At 41.8% G+C, this 24,420-nt stretch overlaps 2 protein-coding genes across 2 annotated transcripts; one reads left to right on the forward strand and one right to left on the reverse strand.

Annotated features, from left to right (window-relative positions):
- The first annotated feature begins 4,431 nt into the window (after positions 1 to 4,431).
- LOC149678005 (E3 ubiquitin-protein ligase CHFR-like) lies at positions 4,432 to 18,428 on the forward strand. Its single transcript, XM_089836029.1, has 15 exons — positions 4,432 to 4,572; positions 4,887 to 5,092; positions 5,958 to 6,097; positions 6,301 to 6,364; positions 6,455 to 6,510; positions 7,563 to 8,248; positions 8,784 to 8,859; positions 8,986 to 9,129; positions 14,090 to 14,274; positions 14,900 to 15,189; positions 16,274 to 16,363; positions 16,441 to 16,511; positions 16,595 to 16,787; positions 18,048 to 18,123; positions 18,206 to 18,428. Exons 2-15 carry the CDS (start codon positions 4,921 to 4,923, stop codon positions 18,246 to 18,248), a joined length of 2,286 nt encoding a protein of 761 aa, XP_089692155.1. The 5' UTR covers positions 4,432 to 4,572; positions 4,887 to 4,920; the 3' UTR covers positions 18,249 to 18,428.
- A 96-nt stretch (positions 18,429 to 18,524) lies between these two features.
- Positions 18,525 to 20,318, reverse strand: LOC149678006 (lactoylglutathione lyase-like). Its single transcript, XM_089836030.1, has 5 exons — positions 19,961 to 20,318; positions 19,820 to 19,902; positions 19,604 to 19,744; positions 19,457 to 19,524; positions 18,525 to 18,808 (listed from the first exon to the last, which is right to left on the reverse strand). The coding sequence occupies exons 1-5, from the start codon at positions 20,030 to 20,032 to the stop codon at positions 18,627 to 18,629; spliced, it is 546 nt and encodes a 181-aa protein (XP_089692156.1). The 5' UTR covers positions 20,033 to 20,318; the 3' UTR covers positions 18,525 to 18,626.
- Between the last annotated feature and the right edge of the window lie 4,102 nt (positions 20,319 to 24,420).

Genomic DNA, 24,420 nt, shown 5'->3' on the forward strand with positions numbered 1-24,420 from the left:
CGAAGCTAAACGAAGCAAAACGACTCTAAACGAAGCTAAACGACTCTAAACGAAGCTAAACGAAGCTAAGCGACTCTAAACGAAGCTAAACGAAGCTAAACGACTCTAAACGAAGCTAAACGAAGCTAAACGACTCTAAACGACTCTAAACGAAGCTAAACGACTCTAAACGAAGCTAAACGAAGCTAAACGACTCTAAACGAAGCTAAACGAAGCTAAACCACTCTAAACGAAGCTAAACGACTCTAAACGAAGCTAAACGACTCTAAACGAAGCTAAACGAAGCTAAACGAAGCTAAACGAAGCTAAATGAAGCTAAACGACTCTAAACGACTCTAAACGAAGCTAAACGAAGCTAAACGACTCTAAACGAAGCTAAACGAAACTAAACGACTCTAAACGAAACTAAACGAAGCTAAACGACCCTAAACGAAGCTAAACGAAGCTAAACGAAGCTAAACGACTCTAAACGAAGCTAAACGAAGCTAAACGAAGCTAAACGACTCTAAACGAAGCTAAACGAAGCTAAACGACTCTAAACGAAGCTAAACGAAACTAAACGACTCTAAACGAAACTAAACGACTCTAAACGAAGCTAAACGAAGCTAAACGAAGCTAAACGACTCTAAACGACTCTAAACGAAGCTAAACGAAGCTAAACGAAGCTAAACGACTCTAAACGACTCTAAACGAAGCTAAACGAAGCTAAACGACTCTAAACGAAGCTAAACGACTCTAAACGAAGCTAAACGACTCTAAACGAAGCTAAACGACTCTAAACGACTCTAAACGACTCTAAACGAAGCTAAACGACTCTAAACGAAGCTAAACGAAGCTAAACGACTCTAAACGAAGCTAAACGACTCTAAACGAAGCTAAACGACTCTAAACGAAGCTAAACGAAGCTAAACGACTCTAAACGAAGCTAAATGAAGCTAAGCTAAACGAAGCTAAACGAAGCTAAACGAAGCTAAGCTAAACGAAGCTAAACGAAGCTAAACGACTCTAAACGAAGCTAAACGAAGCTAAACGAAGCTAAACGACTCTAAACGACTCCAAACGAAGCTAAACGAAGCTAAACGACTCTAAACGAAGCTAAACGAAGCTAAACGACTCTAAACGAAGCTAAACGAAGCTAAACGACTCTAAACGACTCTAAACGAAGCTAAACGAAGCTAAACGAAGCTAAACGACTCTAAATGAAGCTAAACGAAGCTAAACGACTCTAAACGAAGCTAAACGACTCTAAACGAAGCTAAACGACTCTAATGAAGCTAAACGAAGCTAAGCGACTCTAAACGAAGCTAAACGACTCTGAACGAAGCTAAACGAAGCTAAATGAAGCTAAACGACTCTAAACGAAGCTAAACGAAGCTAAACGACTCTAAACGAAGCTAAACGACTCTAATCGAAGCTAAACGAAGCTAAACGAAGCTAAACGACTCTAAACGACTCTAAACGAAGCTAAACGAAGCTAAACGACTCTAAACGAAGCTAAACGAAGCTAAACGACTCTAAACGAAGCTAAACGACTCTAAACGAAGCTAAACGAAGCTAAACGAAGCTAAACGACTCTAAACGAAGTTAAACGAAGCTAAACGACTCTAAACGAAGCCAAACGAAGCTAAACGAAGCTAAACGTAGCTAAACGAAGCTAAACGACTCTAAACGACTCTAAACGAAGCTAAACGAAGCTAAACGACTCTAAACGAAGCTAAACGACTCTAATCGAAGCTAAACGAAGCTAAACGACTCTAAACGACTCTAAACGAAGCTAAACGAAGCTGAACGACTCTAAACGAAGCTAAACGAAGCTGAACGACTCTAAACGAAGCTAAACGAAGCTAAACGACTCTAAACGAAGCTAAACGACTCTAAACGAAGCTAAACGACTCTAAACGAAGCTAAACGAAGCTAAACGACTCTAAACGAAGCTAAACGAAGCAAAACGACTCTAAACGAAGCTAAACGACTCTAAACGAAGCTAAACGAAGCTAAACGACTCTAAACGAAGCTAAACGAAGCTAAACGACTCTAAACGAAGCTAAACGAAGCTAAACGAAGCTAAACGACTCTAAACGAAGCTAAACGACTCTAAACGAAGCTAAACGAAGCTAAACGACTCTAAACGAAGCTAAACGAAGCTAAACCACTCTAAACGAAGCTAAACGACTCTAAACGAAGCTAAACGACTCTAAACGAAGCTAAACGAAGCTAAATGAAGCTAAACGACTCTAAACGACTCTAAACGAAGCTAAACGAAGCTAAACGACTCTAAACGAAGCTAAACGACTCTAAACGAAGCTAAACGAAGCTAAACGACGCTAAACGAAGCTAAACGAAGCTAAACGACCCTAAACGAAGCTAAACGAAGCTAAACGAAGCTAAACGACTCTAAACGAAGCTAAACGAAGCTAAACGAAGCTAAACGACTCTAAACGAAGCTAAACGAAGCTAAACGACTCTAAACGAAGCTAAACGAAACTAAACGACTCTAAACGAAACTAAACGACTCTAAACGAAGCTAAACGAAGCTAAACGAAGCTAAACGACTCTAAACGACTCTAAACGAAGCTAAACGAAGCTAAACGAAGCTAAACGAAGCTAAACGACTCTAAACGACTCTAAACGAAGCTAAACGAAGCTAAACGACTCTAAACGAAGCTAAACGACTCTAAACGAAGCTAAACGACTCTAAACGACTCTAAACGAAGCTAAACGAAGCTAAACGAAGCTAAACGACTCTAAATGAAGCTAAACGAAGCTAAACGACTCTAAACGAAGCTAAACGACTCTAAACGAAGCTAAACGAAGCTAAACGACTCTAATGAAGCTAAACGAAGCTAAACGACTCTAAACGAAGCTAAACGAAGCTAAACGACTCTGAACGAAGCTAAACGAAGCTAAATGAAGCTAAACGACTCTAAACGACTCTAAACGAAGCTAGACGAAGCTAAACGACTCTAAACGAAGCTAGACGAAGCTAAACGACTCTAAACGAAGCTAAACGACTCTAATCGAAGCTAAACGAAGCTAAACGAAGCTAAACGACTCTAAACGACTCTAAACGAAGCTAAACGAAGCTAAACGAAGCTAAACGACTCTAAACGAAGCTAAACGAAGCTAAACGACTCTAAACGAAGCTAAACGACTCTAAACGAAGCTAAACGAAGCTAAACGAAGCTAAACGACTCTAAACGAAGTTAAACGAAGCTAAACGACTCTAAACGAAGCTAAACGAAGCTAAACGAAGCTAAACGTAGCTAAACGAAGCTAAACGACTCTAAACGACTCTAAACGAAGCTAAACGAAGCTAAACGACTCTAAACGAAGCTAAACGACTCTAATCGAAGCTAAACGAAGCTAAACGACTCTAAACGAAGCTAAACGAAGCTGAACGACTCTAAACGAAGCTAAACGAAGCTAAACGACTCTAAACGAAGCTAAACGACTCTAAACGAAGCTAAACGACTCTAAACGAAGCTAAACGAAGCTAAACTAATTTAAGCGAAGCTAAGCGTAGCTAAGCTAAGCGAAGCTAAGCTAAGCAAAGCTAAGCGAAGCCACCCTAAACCACTCTAAACCACTCTAGCCACTCTAAGCCACTCTAAACTACTCTAAACCACTCTAAACCACTCTAAACTACTCTAAACCACTCTTAACCACTCTAAACCACTCTAGCCACTCTAAGCTAAGCTAAGCTAAGCTAAGCGAAGCGAAGCTAAGCTAAGCAAATTTAAGCTAAGCTAATCTAAGCGAAGCTAAGCTAATCTAAGCGAAGCTAAGCTAAGCTAAGCTAAGAACAAGCAGTCGAAGACTCCCAGATCCCTATATACATTTATCCTTTATTCCACCATCCCTTGTTAAACACTATGCATGTCAAAAATCCCTGTTAAAAACTCAAATGTTAAGAAAATAAAAATTTCAATTGTGGAATGGTTATATAAATCCAAAATGGAAATTTTAAATTATCTTTGTAACTAACTTAATAGGTTTCCTTGAAAAAATCGTGAGTTTCATCAAGTTTGCTTTAAATATCAAATTTATGCAAAATACAAATTTGCTTTGAAACCTGTGAAACCTTTGATATTGTGGTTTAAAAGTAGTCGCTAAATTATGAACGTAAATAACTTAATAGGTTTCCTTGTAAAAACCATGAGTTTCATTCTTGTTTTCGGTAAATTTTTCCAAATTAGTATTCTTGTAGCAAACTTTTGAAATTAGTGGCCTTATGGATGGGGAAGTTTGCTGGGGAATTTTATTGAAATTAGTATATTGGCTGCAAACTATTGAAAATATTGGTTTTATGCATGAAAAAGTTTTTCCGAATTTATGCAAATTAGTATTTTGGAAGCAAACTTTTGAAAATGGCGGCCCTATCAAAAAAATTGGTTTGCTCGAAACTTATGCAATTTAGTTGCGTCCGTCGTTTACCGCCTTTCCGGATTTTTGAAGTTGTTTGAAGTTTTGAACGTGATTTTGCATGGTACAGTGTTGATTATGTTTAATTTCAAGGTTTAAAGTGAAATCCTTGAAAAATAAAGTGTATTTCAAGGTGTTTTATATTTCACGGTAAGTAATAATCAATCTTATATTACTTCTTAAATTTTAAAGTTATATTGATCAAGGCTTAGTGAGTTATTCCATAAATCATTTCAGTTAAATGTTAAGTTTTAGCACTTTGCAGCTTAGGAAGGGATACCCCTTAGGAATACATTTTTTGACAACCTTGAACCTTGATATCAAAACAAAATTAAGCACTGTCAAATGCAAGCTTTAAACTTAACCATCCTTTCAGTTGATATTGATAAAGCTAGAAAAATGTTGTGGCTACAACTGAACTATTTGCTATTAGTTTTTTAACGGAAGTTTCTGTATTGTTCCAGTTTTGCGTTGATTTTCTGTTGAACAATCGTGACAATGTCAGCCTCTGCGAGAGAGGAGCGTGTTTGGGGCGAACTGCAAATCAGGCTGCCCAAGAAGATGCTGGAAGATATGGGGAATACTTCGGAAGCCAATCAAAATGAAGAAAATTGCTTCAAAAGAATCATTCCGTTAACGGGAGAGAAATTTGTCATTGGGAGAGCTGATGGTGAGTCCCCCCTATTTCTTTCACGCTTTTTGTCAATTTTGTTGCCGTTTATGACAATTTTAGCAGTGTTATTGCAATGTTATGAGGCGGTAGAATTAGTCAGTAGTGTAATTTGGTAGTTGTGTGAAATGATAATTGCTGTCATAGCTTTAACAACAGAACGGTTAGTTAAAAATAAACTTAACTTGTTCCTGTTAGTAAAGTCAGGGAATTTAAAAATCTGCCAAAAACATTTGGGAAGTTTTTAGGATTTTAAAATGTCAGGGAATTTGGGTTTTAGTGGTTGACATTGGGTTCAGATTGTACTGTTTGAGAGTGTGGGACAGTTTGGGAAAAATCACACTTCTTCTGTTCCAAAAAATTTTTATTAATTGGTTGGACCAGTTTTTGTATTCAAGTGAGGGTAACTGGTCCTTGTGACCAGTCTATTAATTGCAAATCTATAGGAAAACTAAGGAAAACTAAGGGAAGTGGGAGGGGACATGTCCAAGGACCAGTTTATTATTTTGGACAAAATTGGTTGGACCAGTTTTTGAGTTCAAGAAGTGGGGGTTACTGGTCCTTGTGACTAGTCTATTAATTTCAAATCTATAGGAAAACTAAGGGAAGAGGGGGGGACAAGTCCAAGGACCAGTTTATTATTTTGGACACTAGGGGGGGGGTCACTAGTGTTGGAGCAGTGTTACAATAAATAAATGGTCCATAATTGTTAACAAAATATCCCACTTAACATTGACAACTTTAGCTTTTGGAGTCCTAGAAATAATTAGGGAAAATTAGGGAATTTTGGAATCTTAATATTTTGTGGCAACCCTGTAAAAGTTGGATGTAAATAGTTGAGTGACCAGTGACTATTGGTTGTTAGATTGCAATTACCAATTGGTGAAAAAAATGGTCTCCAGTCGCCATTGCTATTTGAAAGAAGAAGGGGGCGTGGTTTATTTGGTTGACACCAGCCAAAACGGAACTTTCATCAACAAACAGAAAAAAATATCCAAAGGAGAGGTTGGCCCATTCATTCATTCTTTCATTCATTCTCCGAATTAAAACGAAATATTGCTTTTTAAAGGGAGAATGAAATGACCAGAGAGACTTTTGATGACGTATTTATCAAAACGCGACATTTCAGTCTTTCTTTAAATTCGCAAAATTTTCGTAATTTTAAAGCGAATTAGAAATGAAATGAAAAATGATAAATGTTTTTGTAGTATCACATTTTGAAAGACAATGACGAAATCTACTTGATAAGCAAAAAGGGGGACCCACATACTGGTGAATACACCTTCATTTAATTTAATTAAATGCGATAATTAAATTCAGTTAATTTAGTTTTAAATGGAAGGCAATTTGTTTCTCCGTTAGATTTCTGCTTGATTTTTAAATCTCGATTTGATCAGAATGATCGCCCAACTTCCAATGTAAGATTTAATCAAAGAAACACTTACTTAAATTATCCAATTAATTCAAATCAATTAAATTTGTAACGCGTACTAACGTTTGGGCATAAAAATTTAAATGCAATTAAACTAATTGGACTAATTAATTGGATAATTTAAGTTAAGTAATTACTTTAATCGCAAAATATCAGCAAAAGTCTATAGATATAAGAACGAAAAGTACACTTCATTAACAATTCCCTAGCTGCCTTTGGTTAACACGTAAACTGGAATAGGCAAACTACCCCCTCCTCTAAATTAATTAACCCCCTAAACGAACTAACCAATCAGGGAAGAGCTTCTTGACGTTTATAGAAATTAATAAATACATGATATAACGCGCGCCCCCTTAAATCGGAAAAAAGGAACGGCAAATGTTGCTTAGGGGGAATAGTTTTAAAGGGACCGTGAAGAGGCCATCGGCGGGCGGTTAAATATTATTTGAAATACGTCACTGGCACCACGTGACAACATGATAGAAAGACGCCCCATAGAGTGGGACTGGACACCTAGTCCTTGTTTTTCGCGAGATTCCAGCGCCAATTACCGAAGCGGTGGTTTTTGAAATAAAACGAACTAAGCTTCTTTGAACCACGCCTCTCCTCGGTCACGTGCCTCTGACGTAATTCATATAATTTTTACCCACCCGCCGATGCTTTCTTTACAGTCCCTTTAACTCAATAACCCCCCCCAACAAGTATTGTGCCCGGGAGCCAGCGCCTCCTTGCCCCCCCCCCCTTTAATCCGGCCCTGTACTAGAGCTAGCACTAGAGCTACTTTCTGAGCCTATTCAAGGGACGGCTTGTTCCCTGTGCTCTCCATAGTCGGGAAGGTAAATAACCATACGCAGCAGAGGGGGCGAGGATTGACACTGTTCTTGGAGGTGGGGAAGTAAAGGAGGTGGGGGCGGGGCTTCTCATATTACACGGCAAGTCAGCAAGTTACAATGAAAGAAGTGTAAGATACTTTTTGGTTTTATATCTATATACTTTTGATATCAGTATTCGCAGCTGACAATTAAATGATAAATTTAGAATGAACCAAACGCGAAACGAATCAAACTCGAACCATTAGACGCGTTAGCCGAAACTTGCGTCGTGAAACAGGAACCATTTAGCCATAGTATTCGCTGCAGTGACACTGATGACGAGAATGACGTCGTCTGTCTAGATTCAACCAATCAAAACGCGTCTAGGGATAAGAAAAATGGCGTCACTTCCGCGAAGTCTCACGCGTCCGTGACCAAAGAACCTGTTGTTGGTAACGCGTCAAATATCCCTTGGGACGAATTTGTGGCTCGCGCTAATAAGAATGAGTCCTCACCCGGAAGTGAATCCATCCATGACGCGTCGGACGTCGTACATGGCGTCGATACGGACTCTGTCGATACCATCCCGCTTCTCGGGGTTAGCGGGGAATCCAGCACCATTGACGTCACGTCGGACGAAGTTTCTGATTCGATTGAAAATGAACTTTTACAATTGGAAAAGGAATGCGATGGTGACCATGTTGTTGGTGTTGGTGACGATAATGTTGAAGATACGCTCGAAAAGGAACTCCTACAATTAGACCATGATGATGAAGATAAATTGAAGCCCAAATTGGTGACAAATGATGACAATGTCGCGACTAAAAGTGTTAAACCGAGTTCGCAAAAAGATGGAATGGAAGAAACTCTACAGTGTAGTTTGTGCATTGAAATTCTATTTGAACCCGTTTGGTAAGTACTTCCGTCTTTATATTTAAAGTTATATACTTAAATGGACTCCAACGGGGAACCTGGATAGGTCAGGGATTTTGGGAAGTGTCAGGGATAAGTCAGGGGTTTAAAGTTTTTTCCCTAAAAAGTCAGGGATAGGTCAGGGATTTCGTTTGTTATATCGAGCAATGCTAAATATGGGCCCATGTGTGTCCTTGGAGTGGACTCTGGTAAACACGTCCTTAAAAGGTCCCAGGGATATTGGTGTCAAAATTTGGTGGTCAGGGATAAGATGGTTTTAAACGTCAGCTGGGATTTTCAATTTAAAAATTTCCTCCGAACCCTGAACGACTCCGCGTCGAGTGGGACTGGAGACACTTAGTCCTTGTTTTTCGCGATATTGCGGCACCAACGAACAAAGTTTCTTTGAACCACGTCACGTGGTGGCTATGACGTATTTTTACCCCACTCTCCCCCCCCCCCGTTGCCTTCTTAGTCCATTTCAACTTAGTCATTTATTCCAACTGGGAATGTTTTGTTTTTGCGTGAATTGCAGTTGCCAGCCTTGCTTGCATTGTTATTGCGCCGGATGTTACTCGCAATGGATGCAAAAGTCGTCTTGTTGTCCGCAAGTAAGTTTTTGCGGATTTATTTTTTTACCGTCAAAGGATGGGCGTGTCGCGATTATGGATCTTTAAAACGATAAAAATTTGGGGCTGTTGATGACGCGCTCTTTGTTTGTAACGTGTCGTTTTTAGTGTCGCGTCTTTGTGGAATCAGTTTCCAAGAACCACATAGTTAGCAATATGGTGGAGGAATTCATTAAAGCCAATCCTGCCAAGAAACGGAGCGACGCCGAAATCAAAAGACTCCAGTCTTTAAGCGTCATCACCCAAGATGTGGTAAGTCATAGATGGGGTTCCCTGGGAAACTCTGGGAAATCAATATTTCACAAAATCTCTGGGAAAACTAATAACAATAAACTTTGGAGGCTCGTAACTCTGTTTCTACTAGAGATACGGGGATGTCCTTTGAGTATGTTATAGTCCAATTTGTCCCCCATCTAACTATACTAAAAACTTTGGGCTGCGACAAACAGGGGCCGAGTAATTGAGCGAAACGTTCACAAACCACCCCCTCCATAGGAATAGCATTAGACCCAACTTTGGAGGCTCGTAACTCTGTTTCTACTAGAGATACGGGGATGTCCTTTGAGTACGTTATAGTCCAATTCGTCCCCCATCTACCCATACTAAAAACTTTGGGCTGCGACAAACAGGGGCCGAGTAATTGAGCGAAACGTAAACAAACCACCCCCTCCATAGGAATAGCATTAGACCCAACTTTGGAGGCTCGTAACTCTGTTTCTACTAGAGATACGGGGATGTCCTTTGAGTATGTTATAGTCCAATTTGTCCCCCATCTAACTATACTAAAAACTTTGGGCTGCGACAAACAGGGGCCGAGTAATTGAGCGAAACGTTCACAAACCACCCCCTCCATAGGAATAGCATTAGACCCAACTTTGGAGGCTCGTAACTCTGTTTCTACTAGAGATACGGGGATGTCCTTTGAGTACGTTATAGTCCAATTCGTCCCCCATCTACCCATACTAAAAACTTTGGGCTGCGACAAACAGGGGCCGAGTAATTGAGCGAAACGTAAACAAACCACCCCCTCCATAGGAATAGCATTAGACCCAACTTTGGAGGCTCGTAACTCTGTTTCTACTAGAGATACGGGGATGTCCTTTGAGTATGTTATAGTCCAATTTGTCCCCCATCTAACTATACTAAAAACTTTGGGCTGCGACAAACAGGGGCCGAGTAATTGAGCGAAACGTTCACAAACCACCCCCTCCATAGGAATAGCATTAGACCCAACTTTGGAGGCTCGTAACTCTGTTTCTACTAGAGATACGGGGATGTCCTTTGAGTATGTTATAGTCCAATTTGTCCCCCATCTAACTATACTAAAAACTTTGGGCTGCGACAAACAGGGGCCGAGTAATTGAGCGAAACGTTCACAAACCACCCCCTCCATAGGAATAGCATTAGACCCAACTTTGGAGGCTCGTAACTCTGTTTCTACTAGAGATACGGGGATGTCCTTTGAGTATGTTATAGTCCAATTTGTCCCCCATCTAACTATACTAAAAACTTTGGGCTGCGACAAACAGGGGCCGAGTAATTGAGCGAAACGTAAACAAACAACCCCCTCCATAGGAATAGCATTAGACCCAACTTTGGAGGCTCGTAACTCTGTTTCTACTAGAGATACGGGGATGTCCTTTGAGTATGTTATAGTCCAATTTGTCCCCCATCTAACTATACTAAAAACTTTGGGCTGCGACAAACAGGGGCCGAGTAATTGAGCGAAACGTTCACAAACCACCCCCTCCATAGGAATAGCATTTGACCCAACTTTGGAGGCTCGTAACTCTGTTTCTACTAGAGATACGGGGATGTCCTTTGAGTACGTTATAGTCCAATTCGTCCCCCATCTACCCATACTAAAAACTTTGGGCTGCGACAAACAGGGGCCGAGTAATTGAGCGAAACGTTCACAAACCACCCCCTCCATAGGAATAGCATTAGACCCAACTTTGGAGGCTCGTAACTCTGTTTCTACTAGAGATACGGGGATGTCCTTTGAGTACGTTATAGTCCAATTCGTCCCCCATCTACCCATACTAAAAACTTTGGGCTGCGACAAACAGGGGCCGAGTAATTGAGCGAAACGTAAACAAACCACCCCCTCCATAGGAATAGCATTAGACCCAACTTTGGAGGCTCGTAACTCTGTTTCTACTAGAGATACGGGGATGTCCTTTGAGTATGTTATAGTCCAATTTGTCCCCCATCTAACTATACTAAAAACTTTGGGCTGCGACAAACAGGGGCCGAGTAATTGAGCGAAACGTAAACAAACAACCCCCTCCATAGGAATAGCATTAGACCCAACTTTGGAGGCTCGTAACTCTGTTTCTACTAGAGATACGGGGATGTCCTTTGAGTATGTTATAGTCCAATTTGTCCCCCATCTAACTATACTAAAAACTTTGGGCTGCGACAAACAGGGGCCGAGTAATTGAGCGAAACGTTCACAAACCACCCCCTCCATAGGAATAGCATTTGACCCAACTTTGGAGGCTCGTAACTCTGTTTCTACTAGAGATACGGGGATGTCCTTTGAGTACGTTATAGTCCAATTCGTCCCCCATCTACCCATACTAAAAACTTTGGGCTGCGACAAACAGGGGCCGAGTAATTGAGCGAAACGTTCACAAACCACCCCCTCCATAGGAATAGCATTTGACCCAACTTTGGAGGCTCGTAACTCTGTTTCTACTAGAGATACGGGGATGTCCTTTGAGTATGTTATAGCCCAATTCGTCCCCCATCTACCCATACTAAAAACTTTGGGCTGCGACAAACAGGGGCCGAGTAATTGAGCGAAACGTAAACAAACCACCCCCTCCATAGGAATAGCATTAGACCCAACTTTGGAGGCTCGTAACTCTGTTTCTACTAGAGATACGGGGATGTCCTTTGAGTATGTTATAGTCCAATTTGTCCCCCATCTAACTATACTAAAAACTTTGGGCTGCGACAAACAGGGGCCGAGTAATTGAGCGAAACGTTCACAAACCACCCCCTCCATAGGAATAGCATTTGACCCAACTTTGGAGGCTCGTAACTCTGTTTCTACTAGAGATACGGGGATGTCCTTTGAGTACGTTATAGTCCAATTCGTCCCCCATCTACCCATACTAAAAACTTTGGGCTGCGACAAACAGGGGCCGAGTAATTGAGCGAAACGTTCACAAACCACCCCCTCCATAGGAATAGCATTTGACCCAACTTTGGAGGCTCGTAACTCTGTTTCTACTAGAGATACGGGGATGTCCTTTGAGTACGTTATAGTCCAATTCGTCCCCCATCTACCCATACTAAAAACTTTGGGCTGCGACAAACAGGGGCCGAGTAATTGAGCGAAACGTAAACAAACCACCCCCTCCATAGGAATAGCATTAGACCCAACTTTGGAGGCTCGTAACTCTGTTTCTACTAGAGATACGGGGATGTCCTTTGAGTATGTTATAGTCCAATTTGTCCCCCATCTAACTATACTAAAAACTTTGGGCTGCGACAAACAGGGGCCGAGTAATTGAGCGAAACGTTCACAAACCACCCCCTCCATAGGAATAGCATTTGACCCAACTTTGGAGGCTCGTAACTCTGTTTCTACTAGAGATACGGGGATGTCCTTTGAGTACGTTATAGTCCAATTCGTCCCCCATCTACCCATACTAAAAACTTTGGGCTGCGACAAACAGGGGCCGAGTAATTGAGCGAAACGTAAACAAACCACCCCCTCCATAGGAATAGCATTAGACCCAACTTTGGAGGCTCGTAACTCTGTTTCTACTAGAGATACGGGGATGTCCTTTGAGTATGTTATAGTCCAATTTGTCCCCCATCTAACTATACTAAAAACTTTGGGCTGCGACAAACAGGGGCCGAGTAATTGAGCGAAACGTTCACAAACCACCCCCTCCATAGGAATAGCATTTGACCCAACTTTGGAGGCTCGTAACTCTGTTTCTACTAGAGATACGGGGATGTCCTTTGAGTACGTTATAGTCCAATTCGTCCCCCATCTACCCATACTAAAAACTTTGGGCTGCGACAAACAGGGGCCGAGTAATTGAGCGAAACGTTCACAAACCACCCCCTCCATAGGAATAGCATTTGACCCAACTTTGGAGGCTCGTAACTCTGTTTCTACTAGAGATACGGGGATGTCCTTTGAGTACGTTATAGTCCAATTCGTCCCCCATCTACCCATACTAAAAACTTTGGGCTGCGACAAACAGGGGCCGAGTAATTGAGCGAAACGTAAACAAACCACCCCCTCCATAGGAATAGCATTAGACCCAACTTTGGAGGCTCGTAACTCTGTTTCTACTAGAGATACGGGGATGTCCTTTGAGTATGTTATAGTCCAATTTGTCCCCCATCTAACTATACTAAAAACTTTGGGCTGCGACAAACAGGGGCCGAGTAATTGAGCGAAACGTTCACAAACCACCCCCTCCATAGGAATAGCATTTGACCCAACTTTGGAGGCTCGTAACTCTGTTTCTACTAGAGATACGGGGATGTCCTTTGAGTACGTTATAGTCCAATTCGTCCCCCATCTACCCATACTAAAAACTTTGGGCTGCGACAAACAGGGGCCGAGTAATTGAGCGAAACGTTCACAAACCACCCCCTCCATAGGAATAGCATTTGACCCAACTTTGGAGGCTCGTAACTCTGTTTCTACTAGAGATACGGGGATGTCCTTTGAGTACGTTATAGTCCAATTCGTCCCCCATCTACCCATACTAAAAACTTTGGGCTGCGACAAACAGGGGCCGAGTAATTGAGCGAAACGTAAACAAACCACCCCCTCCATAGGAATAGCATTAGACCCAACTTTGGAGGCTCGTAACTCTGTTTCTACTAGAGATACGGGGATGTCCTTTGAGTATGTTATAGATCAATTTGTCCCCCATCCAACCATACTAAGAACATAGGGCTACGACAAACAGGGGCCGAGTAATTAAGGAAAAAGTAAACAAACTTAACTCCCTCCATAGGAATTGAATTACACCCAACTTCGGACACCCGTAACTCTGTTTCTACTAGAGATAGGGGGATGTCCTTTGAGTATGTTTTAGTCCTATTTGTCCCCCATCCAACCATACTAAACGTAGGGCTACGACTAACAGGGGCCGAGTAATAAAGCAACATGTTCATAAACTCGTGGTAGCGTCTCACTAATTGTTGTTGCGTTATTTATTATCATTTCCAGATGAAGTTTTCAAAGAAAGATGAGAAATTCTACGACTCGGATTATGACACGAGTGATGATGATAATAGTTACAGTGACAACTCGCTTGGGGACCCCAACGATGGTGACCCGAATTTTACCTTCAATTTTCCAGGAGGCGTTTTAGGTCTACATATCCCAACATCAACTACAGCACCAACAGGGCGGTAAGTACCATTTTATTTAAAGTTGCGCGTGGTGTTGCCATTCATCAGGGGAACGTTAGGCTATTTTAAAAATAGGCCAAAACAATCGGGGAAAATTTAAAAATAGACCAAAGCAGTCGAGGGAACTTAAAAAAAGACCAGGGCAGTCGAGGGACCTTAAAAATAGACCAGAGCAGTCGAGGGAACTTAAAAATAGACCAATGCAGTCGAGGGAACTTAAAAATAGACCAATGCAGTCGAGGGAACTTAAAAATAGACCAAAGCAGTCGAGGGAACTTAAAAATAGACCAATGCAGTCGAGGGAACTTAAAAATAGACCAATGCAGTCGAGGGAACTTAAAAATAGACCAGAGCAGTCGAGGGACCTTAAAAATAGACCAGAGCAGTCGAGGGACCTTAAAAATAGACCAGAGCAGTCGAGGGACCTTAAAAATAGACCAATGCAGTCGAGGGACCTTAAAAATAGACCAAAGCAGTCGAGGGAACTTAAAAATAGACCAGAATGGCCCGTTTATTTAAAAATAGGTCTAAAATCTGGGAAAAGTCGGGAAATTTCAATCTGAACATAGTTTAAATTAGTTGAGAACTCTTTTGCTTGGTTGTCCGACTTATTTGTTAATTGCAGTTCGAGGCAAATTTGCCGTCAATGTCCAAGTGCGGGTGGTAATTGTAAAGGCAAGAAAGGCGGGAAGGGGAAAGGTGGGGCCAGTTGCGCCAAAGGATCCGCCTCTTCACACGCCAGTACTAGCGCCGACAATGTTCCTCAAGGCGCGAATGCAAATGCAAATGCCCAACCATCGAACGGTTACGTCTGCAAAACGGGTCAAGTGCACATTTCTTGTCAGTGCTGTCAAACCCTAATGCCTGATAGGAGAGCCGAAAGAAATGATGACTCACAAATTCCACCTCAAAAATGTGAGTCACCACTCTTTTGCTTTTTTAGATTAGGATTGACCATTGGTCTGGGAACTTAAAAATAGGCCTACAATTGTCGGGGGATTTAAAATTTGGCCTACAATTGTCGGGGAATTTAAAATTTGGCCTACAATTGTCGGGGAGTTTAAATATAGGTCTAAAAAGATCGGGGAATTTAAATATAGGTCTAGAAAGATCGGGGAGTTTAAATATTGGCCCAAAAATGTCGGGGAGTGTAAAAATTGGCCTAAAAATGTCAGGGAATTTAAAAATTGGCCTAAAAATGTCAGGGAATTTAAAAATTGGCCTAAAAATGTCGGGGAATTTAAAAATTGGCCTAAAAATGTCAGGGAATTTAAAAATTGGCCTAAAAATGTCAGGGAATTTAAAAATTGGCCTAAAAATGTCGGGGAATTTAAAAATTGGCCTAAAAATGTCGGGAAATTTAAAAATTGGCGTGAAAATGGCAGGTAATTTAAAAATTGGCCTAAAATGATCGGGGAATTTAAAATTTGGCCTGAAAATGGCAGGGAATTTAAAAATGGGTTTGAAAAGATCGGGGAATTTAAAAATGGGTCTAAAATTATCGGGGAATTTAAAAATGGGTCTAAAAGATAGGGGAATTTAAAAAATAGGCCTAAACTATCCTGTCGTTTAAAAGAGGTCTAATAAGAACCGCGAATTTAAAAATAGGTCGGGAAATTTTAATTTACAATGTCAGGGAAATTTTAATTTACAATGTCAGGGAAATTTTAATTTACAATGTCAGGGAAATTTTAATTTACAATGTCAGGGAAATTTTAATTTACAATGTCAGGGAAATTTTAATTTACAATGTCAGGGAAATTTTAATTTACAATGTCAGGGAAATTTTAATTTACAATGTCAGGGAAATTTTAATTTACAATGTCAGGGAAATTTTAATTTACAATGTCAGGGAAATTTTAATTTACAATGTCAGGGAAATTTTAATTTACAATGTCAGGGAAATTTTAATTTACAATGTCAGGGAAATTTTAATTTACAATGTCAGGGAAATTTTAATATACAATATCAAGGAAATTTTTCGTTTTGATGACGATAGGTTGCGAGTGTTCGGCGCCATTTTGCAATCTTTATTATGAGGGTGGTTGCACGAGCGGCACCTGTAATGGCTGCCTCATTTTATTCAAAAGTAATAACTCTCTCCTTTAGTCTAAAATGGCGTTTACTGAAATTAATTTATTCATTCCTATTTAATTTCAATTAAAGACTTGCAGTTCAATGATTTGGATTTAGTTCGCGCCATAAATGACAATATTATTGAATCTAGAATTCTATTGGTGAGTTCCAATCCCCCTCCCCCTTCTCCCCCCGGCATTCCCGAGGGCGGGACACTTGTCTAATTGTTTTTGGGGACGCGTAGGATTATCTGAGCTCGGTTGACAAAACTTGGGCCAGTTGTTTCGAGGAATGTTTGGAGGCGTTGGATTCCGGGCGTTTCAAGGTCGCCTCAACCTTGACTTCCAATTCCGTTATTTGCCACAGTTGCGGATTGCGCAAGTTCAAAACGCTGCTTTACTTGTATAGAAAGGAGATTTCGGCCGACTTACTGCCACGTAAGTTCAACTTTTATATCTTCTCACATCGCGGCGCGACAGTCTAGCGTTTTAGGCGCGATTACCAGAGGGAATGGACAGTTTCCCCTCGGGATAGCTGAGTGAGGGAATGGGCAGTTTCCCTTGGGATAGCTGAGGGAAAGGACAGTTTCCCTTGGGATAGCTGAGGGAATGGACAGTTTCCCTTGGGATAGCTGAGTGAGGGAATGGACAGTTTCCCCTTTGGGATTGCTGAGGGAATGGACAGTTTCGCCTTGGAATAGCTGAGGGAATGGACAGTTTCCCCTTGAGATAGCTGAGGGAATGGACAGTTTGCCCTTGGAATAGCTGAGGGAATGGACAGTTTCCCCTTTGTATAGCTGAGGGAATGGACAGTTTGCCTTGAGATAGCTGAGGGAATGGACAGTTTGCCTTGAGATAGCTGAGGGAATGGACAGTTTCCCCTTGAGATAGCTGAGGGAATGGACAGTTTCCCCTTGAGATAGCTGAGGGAATGGACAGTTTCGCCTTGGAATAGCTGAGGGAATGGACAGTTTCCCCTTTGTATAGCTGAGGGAATGGACAGTTTGCCTTGAGATAGCTGAGGGAATGGACAGTTTGCCTTGAGATAGCTGAGGGAATGGACAGTTTGCGTTGGGTGGGATAGCTGAGGGAATGGACAGTTTGCGTTGGGTGGGATAGCTGAGGGAATGGACAGTTTGCGTTGGGTGGGATAGCTGAGGGAAAGGACAGTTTGCGTTGGGTGGGATAGCTGAGGGAAAGGACAGTTTGCGTTGGGTGGGATAGCTGAGGGAAAGGACAGTTTGCGTTGGGTGGGATAGCTGAGGGAATGGACAGTTTCCCTTGGGATAGCTGAGGGAATGGACAGTTTCCCTTGGGATAGCTGAGGGAATGAACATTTTGCGTTGGGTGGGATAGCTGAGGGAATGAACAGTTTGCGTTGGGTGGGATAGCTGAGGGAATGGACAGTTTGCGTTGGGTGGGATAGCTGAGGGAATGGACAGTTTGCGTTGGGTGGGATAGCTGAGGGAAAGGACAGTTTGCGTTGGGTGGGATAGCTGAGGGAAAGGACAGTTTGCGTTGGGTGGGATAGCTGAGGGAAAGGACAGTTTCCCCTTTGGATAGCTGAGTGAGGGAATGGACAGTTTCCCCTTGAGATAGCCGAGGGAATGTACTGTAGCATTTGAATGGTGTTAATTTTTATCCGATTTTTTCCTGATAATACCGTTTATGTCCTGCCCCTTTTTATTAAATTGTTAGAAGAAGTGCAGCGCAGGCCCGACTGTTATTGGGGCAAAAACTGCAGAACTCAAAAGCATAAAATGTCTCACGCCGAGTAAGTGACCCTCCCCTCCCCCTACCCTCCCCCCCCCGCACTCTCTCGAAATTAATTAGGTTAATTTCGTTTCTATTTTCAGACGTTTTAATCACATTTGCGAACAAACTAGATTTAATCATTAATCTCAGTTAAAGGAGTTGATAGTTATTGTAATTGCAATCTTGGAATGGTCCTATTTTAACATTAAAAAATAAGGCTTTTTTTAATGCCTTCCAACATTGTAATTGAGTTTTGTAAAAAAAATTTCAAGGAAACGTTAGAGTCATGTTGTTCACTAATAAATAAAATTTAACTTCTTTTAATTGTTCATTTAATTATTTATAAATGGGGTGTTTGGGGGGAGGGACGACTTGTTTCCGTATCAGTGGTAAGTATATGTCAAAGGTCAAAGGCGTTAATTATATTTTAAGATAAATTTATTTATTTAATGTTCATATTTAGATGATACATGGTAAGTTTGTTTGTTTGTTTCTTTGTTTGTTGTAGAGGTAAACAATTTATTAAGGAATAGATTCAGCTGCAGTTTCAATATTGGCTATTTCAATCCAGTATCCGTCTGGATCTTGAATGAAGGCGAAATTATTCATTTTTCCCTCATCCATTTTCTTGACGAACTTGACGCCCAGTGACTCGAATCTGTCGCAAGCCGCTTTAACGTCCGGAACCATGATTCCAATATTACCTGAAAAATTAGGATCATGTTAAAGAGATGGTAAGTTATGAAATACATTTTTTACCATGTTATAACTTTTTTCTACTATGAAATAACCTTTTTCTACAATGTAATAACATTTATTCTATAGTGTAATAACATTTATTCTATAGTGTAATAACATTTTTCTATAGTGTAATAACATTTTTCTATAGTGTAATAACATTTTTTCTACAACGAATAACATTTTTCTACTACGAAATAACATTTTTCTACTACGAAACAACATTTTTCTACTACGAAATAACACTTCTACTACGAAATAACACTTCTACAACTAAATAACATTTTTCTACAATGAAATAACATTTTTTACAACTAAATAACATTTTTCTACTACGAAATAACACTTCTACTACGAAATAACACTTCTACAACTAAATAACATTTTTCTACAATGAAATAACATTTTTTACAACTAAATAACATTATTCTACAATGAAATAACATTTTTCTACAACAAATAACATTTTTCTACTACGAAATAACATTTTTCTACAACTAAATAACACTTTTTTCTACAACGAAATAACATTTTTCTACAATAAAATAACCTTTTTCTACAATTGAATAACATTTTTTAAGCTAAAAAAGCTAGAATAAATAGAGAATAATTACCAAAACCACGAGGTTCAGAATTGCCATTATGATATTTAACACTGTCATCATTTTCACTCCCCCAGTTGCTATTAAATAATAAGCAATTAAACCGAATTAACTATCTGGTTAGCCTAAACATTGACGTCACGTCTTTGACTTTCTTACTGCGTCAACTCTATGGTCCCCTTTCGTGAAAAGGCCCATTTTCTCCGCTCTTTAGGATCACTGGGAATTTCCTCCGCATTTTCGTAGCCCATAAAATAAAAAGAACACTTCCATTCCGGGAAATCTAACTTGAGTAAAAGCCTGACGACAAAAAACCCACGATTTTAATTTAATCCGCGTTAAATTAAATCAATTTAATTAAAGTTAATTAAAAACCTCATCCCCAAAACATTCGTGTAAAAAGCTAAGGATTTTTGCGGGTCTTTAATACGATACATCGTTTTATGCATAATGAAACCCTATTAAAATTTAATTACGATTAAATCTAATATTAAGTCATTAATTATATTAACTAACTTTTGTTGTTGGGTCCGGTTCCGAGCAAGAGTTTTCGGCTTTTTCATCAGATAACCCGATTATTTCGGACATTATTGCGCGATATGTTTGTGCCGAAATAAAATTGATACACTTCTCCCAAAATTGTATCGTAGGCGTTGGCCCGGCCTCCCGCCTACGCTATCTTCTATTATCTAATTATCTTACCAAAGAGGCTACAGGGAAGGAGTGGAAGCTCCACAAGCCTAAAATACTTGTTGCCCCTAAATATAACTAGAGGTACCAGAGAGAGAGAGAGAGAGAGAGAGTTTACGGCATAATCAGTTTAATCACAACCTATTTAGGCCTAGTAAGTTTGGGAATTTTTTTTGAAAAAGAACTCTCGAATGAGCTGGACAGAGAGTTGATAGTTATTGACTTGTAATTGCAATCTTGGAATGGTCGATTTTAACAATAAAAATAAGGTTTTTTTAATGCCTTCCAACATTGTAATTGAGGTTTTTAAAAGATTTTTGAAGGAAAAGTTAAGTCACGTTGTTCACCATAAGTTTATAAGTGATATGTTCCATAAGTATGTCACTACCCATACTTCGTAATGTTAGAGGCTTAATGAGAGCTAGTTCAAGAACGACAAGCGAGAATTGACTACACTCGGTTTTGCAGTCCATCCTCCTCTTTAGTCTGTACGCGTCGCTTTACGAGAATCTATGACGTTTCACCTACGTCACTTCATGACAAGCTCTCATTAACGAGTGACACACTTATGGAACATATCTTATAAACTTATGGTTCACTAATAAATAAAATTTAACTTTTTTTAATTGCTCATTTAATTGTTTATAAGTGGGGTGTTGGGGCAGAGACGACTTGTTTCTGTATATGTCAAAGGTCATTGCGGGAAATGAAGGCGTTAATTATATTTTAAAATAAATTTATTTATTTATTTAATGTTCATATGGTAAATTTGTTTGTTTCTTTGTTTGTTGTCGAGGTAAACAAAATGAAATACGGAAGGCGGCTGGGAATGGGTGGTTAGTTTTGGATTCGGTCGGCTACGGCATTTACACTTTCCCTATTCAGTTGCAGGTGGACTTGGAAGCCAGCTTTAATTTTGACCATAAGTTTATAAGCTAAGTTGCAAATTTTTATAATTCTAGAGACGCGTACTGAGAAACGACGTGAGTACTGGATAAACGGAACTATGACGTTTCACCTACGTCACTTCTTGACAAGCTCTCAGTAACCAGTGACAAACTTGCGCGTCATTTCTTGTGAACTTATGGTTTGACGATCGTTTCAACGATTGTTTATTCGAAACAAGTTGGAAAACCAAAATGAACCTCTCCGAGCCGAGACGAATTTACTTTCTAAACACAGGTCCACCAGCCAATGAAAAAACCGGAATTAAATAGTTCAAATTAGCGAAATATTGCCAAGGTAATTTGTAAAGGTTTCCTGTGTATCCTCAATAATTCTAATGAGGACCTATAATCTATCACTTAAGTGTGTATTTAACTTTCGGCTCACTCTGAACCGTTAACACCTCCTATAAGAGGACACGAAACAAGGTCAATTCTGGTTTAAATCTAGGGTATCTTATTTCATAGACCCAATAATTTCATCACTTACGGAGAGATGATGTATTAACATCTATATTATCTTATGAAGTTAAGAGTTGCGTTTACACTATATATAAATGTAGTAAAGCTGAATTATGGAGTAAACACCAAATTTGAATTGTAATATCAAAAGATGTTCTTGGAATATTGAGATGAAACAGAGCTTTATAGCTACACAACTACTTAAAGAATCGTAATGCCGAAAAATATTTAAAATATTTCCATTTAATATTCTGCAAAAAGGAAATGTTATCGTTTTGTAAGAGATCTTATCATCCTACTCGCTTTATATTAACTTTGATATTCGTGTAGTGTTTCGATTCAGATGCAATCTTCATTACTCGTTCTATATAAACTCTCACCTGTGTCATTACATAGAAATAAGTTTATCTTAAATAATTAATTAAATATAAATGATATTAATTATTTTAATCGTCAGTATTTTACGTTAATTATAGTTAAGTCGGTTTAAGAAACTTAATTCTTAAAATAATTTTAAACATAGCTATATTTAACGTTATACTTCTAGGGAACACCTATATCAGAACTTTTGTAAATTTAGGGTATATAAGGCGATTGATTCACAATAACGGATAAGAAAATGCGCAATTGCGTGAACCTTTGGTGGTTTGGAAGCCCTGCCATTGGGAGGCTAGACGTTTCTCGTAACCCTAGCCGCGTACATCTTAAGCCTAACGACGATGATGGAGTAGAAGCCAATGTTGCAGATTGGTGTCTATGTGGTATAGACGAAAGACCAGTAGATGGTGGTTTTAGAAGCCAATAAGATCGGATTGGTGTGTATGTGGTGTACATGAAAGACTAGTGCATGGTGTTGTTGTTAGAAGCCAATAAATACTGAGGGGGTTGAGTGAAAGAATTGGCGGTAATTCAGCAGATGAAGGTATAACGACTAAGTAAATGATTGACGTTAATTAAGAAAGTTAAAACAATCAAGTAAAGTTTTCGGAATTTCTGTGTACTGCGAACGCGGTCCGGAAATTGCGAACACGTTTGCTCCGATTTGCCAACTGCGAACGCGGTGACACACAGACAGACCCCTGTATTTACCCCCTGCTGCGACCCCCTGCAGTTACCCTCTGCTGTGACCCCCTGCTGTTACCCCCTGCTGTGACCCCTGTATTTACCCCCTGCTGCGACCCCCTGCTGTTACCCCCTGCTGCGACCCCCTGCAGTTACCCCCTGCTGCGACCCCCTGCTGTTACCACCTGCTGAGACCCCCTGCTGTGACCCCCTGCTGTTACCCCCTGCTGCGACCCCCTGCTGAGACCCCCTGCTGTTACCCCCTGCTGAGACCCCCTGCTGTTACCCCCTGCTGCGACCCCCTGCTGCGACCCCCTGCTGTTACCCCCTGCTGTGACCCCCTGCTGTTACCCCCTGCTGTGACCCCCTGCTGTTACCCCCTTCTGAGACCCCCTGCTGTTACCCCCTGCTGAGACCCCCTGCTGTTACCCCCTGCTGAGACCCCCTGCTGTTACCCCCTGCTGCGACCCCCTGCAGTTACCCCCTGCTGTGACCCCCTGCTGTGACCCCCTGCTGTTACCCCCTGCTGCGAACCCCTGCTGTTACCCCCTGCTGTGACCCCCTGCTGAGACCCCCTGCTGCGACCCCCTGCTGTGACCCCCTGCAGCGACCCCCTGCTGTGACCCCCTGCTGAGACCCCCTGCTGCGACCCCCTGCAGTTACCCCCTGCTGTTACCCCTTGCTGTGACCCCCTGCTGTTACCCCCTGCTGTTACCCCCTGCTGCGAACCCCTGCTGTTACCCCCTGCTGTGACCCCCTGCTGAGACCCCCTGCTGTGACCCCCTGCTGCGACCCCTGTATTTACCCCCTGCTGCGACCCCCTGCTGTGACCCCCTGCAGCGACCCCCTGCTGTGACCCCCTGCTGAGACCCCCTGCTGTTACCCCCTGCTGCGACCCCCTGCAGTTACCCCCTGCTGTGACCCCCTGCTGTTACCCCTTGCTGTGACCCCCTGCTGTTACCCCTTGCTGTGACCCCCTGCTGTTACCCCCTGCTGCGAACCCCTGCTGTTACCCCCTGCTGTGACCCCCTGCTGAGACCCCCTGCTGTGACCCCCTGCTGCGACCCCTGTATTTACCCCCTGCTGCGACCCCCTGCAGCGACCCCCTGCTGTGACCCCCTGCAGTTACCCCCTGCTGCGACCCCCTGCTGTGACCCCCTGCTGTTACCCCCTGCTGTTACCCCCTGCTGTGACCCCCTGCTGTTACCCCTTGCTGTGACTCCCTGCTGTGACCCCCTGCTGTTACTCCCTGCTGTTACCCCCTGCTGCGACCCCCTGCTGTTACCCCCTGCTGCGACCCCCTGCTGTTACCCCTGACAGCAGGGGGTAACAGCAGGGGGTCACAGCAGGGGGTCGCAGCAGGGGGTCGCAGCAGGGGGTAAATACAGGGGTCGCAGCAGGGGGTCACAGCAGGGGGTAGCAGCAGGGGGTCTCAGCAGTGGGTAACAGCAGGGGGTCACAGCAAGGGGTAACAGCAGGGGGTAACAGCAGGGGGTCTCAGCAGGGGGTCGCAGCAGGGGGTAAATACAGGGGTCACAGCAGGGGGTAACAGCAGGGGGTCTCAGCAGGGGGTAACAGCAGGGGGTCGCAGCAGGGGGTAAATACAGGGGTCACAGCAGGGGGAAACAGCAGGGGGTAACAGCAGGGGGTCGCAGCAGGGGGTAAATACAGGGGTCGCAGCAGGGGGTCACAGCAGGGGCTCTCAGCAGGGGGTAACAGCAGGGGGTCTCAGCAGGGGGTCACAGCAGGGGGTAACAGCAGGGGGTCTCAGCAGGGGGTAACAGCAGGGGGTCACAGCAGGGGGTAACAGCAGGGGGT

Source organism: Phalangium opilio, unplaced genomic scaffold (genome assembly GCF_054372755.1).
Source record: "Phalangium opilio isolate 3A_F unplaced genomic scaffold, DU_Popi_V2 ptg000042l_1, whole genome shotgun sequence".
Lineage (NCBI taxonomy): Eukaryota > Metazoa > Arthropoda > Arachnida > Opiliones > Phalangiidae > Phalangium > Phalangium opilio.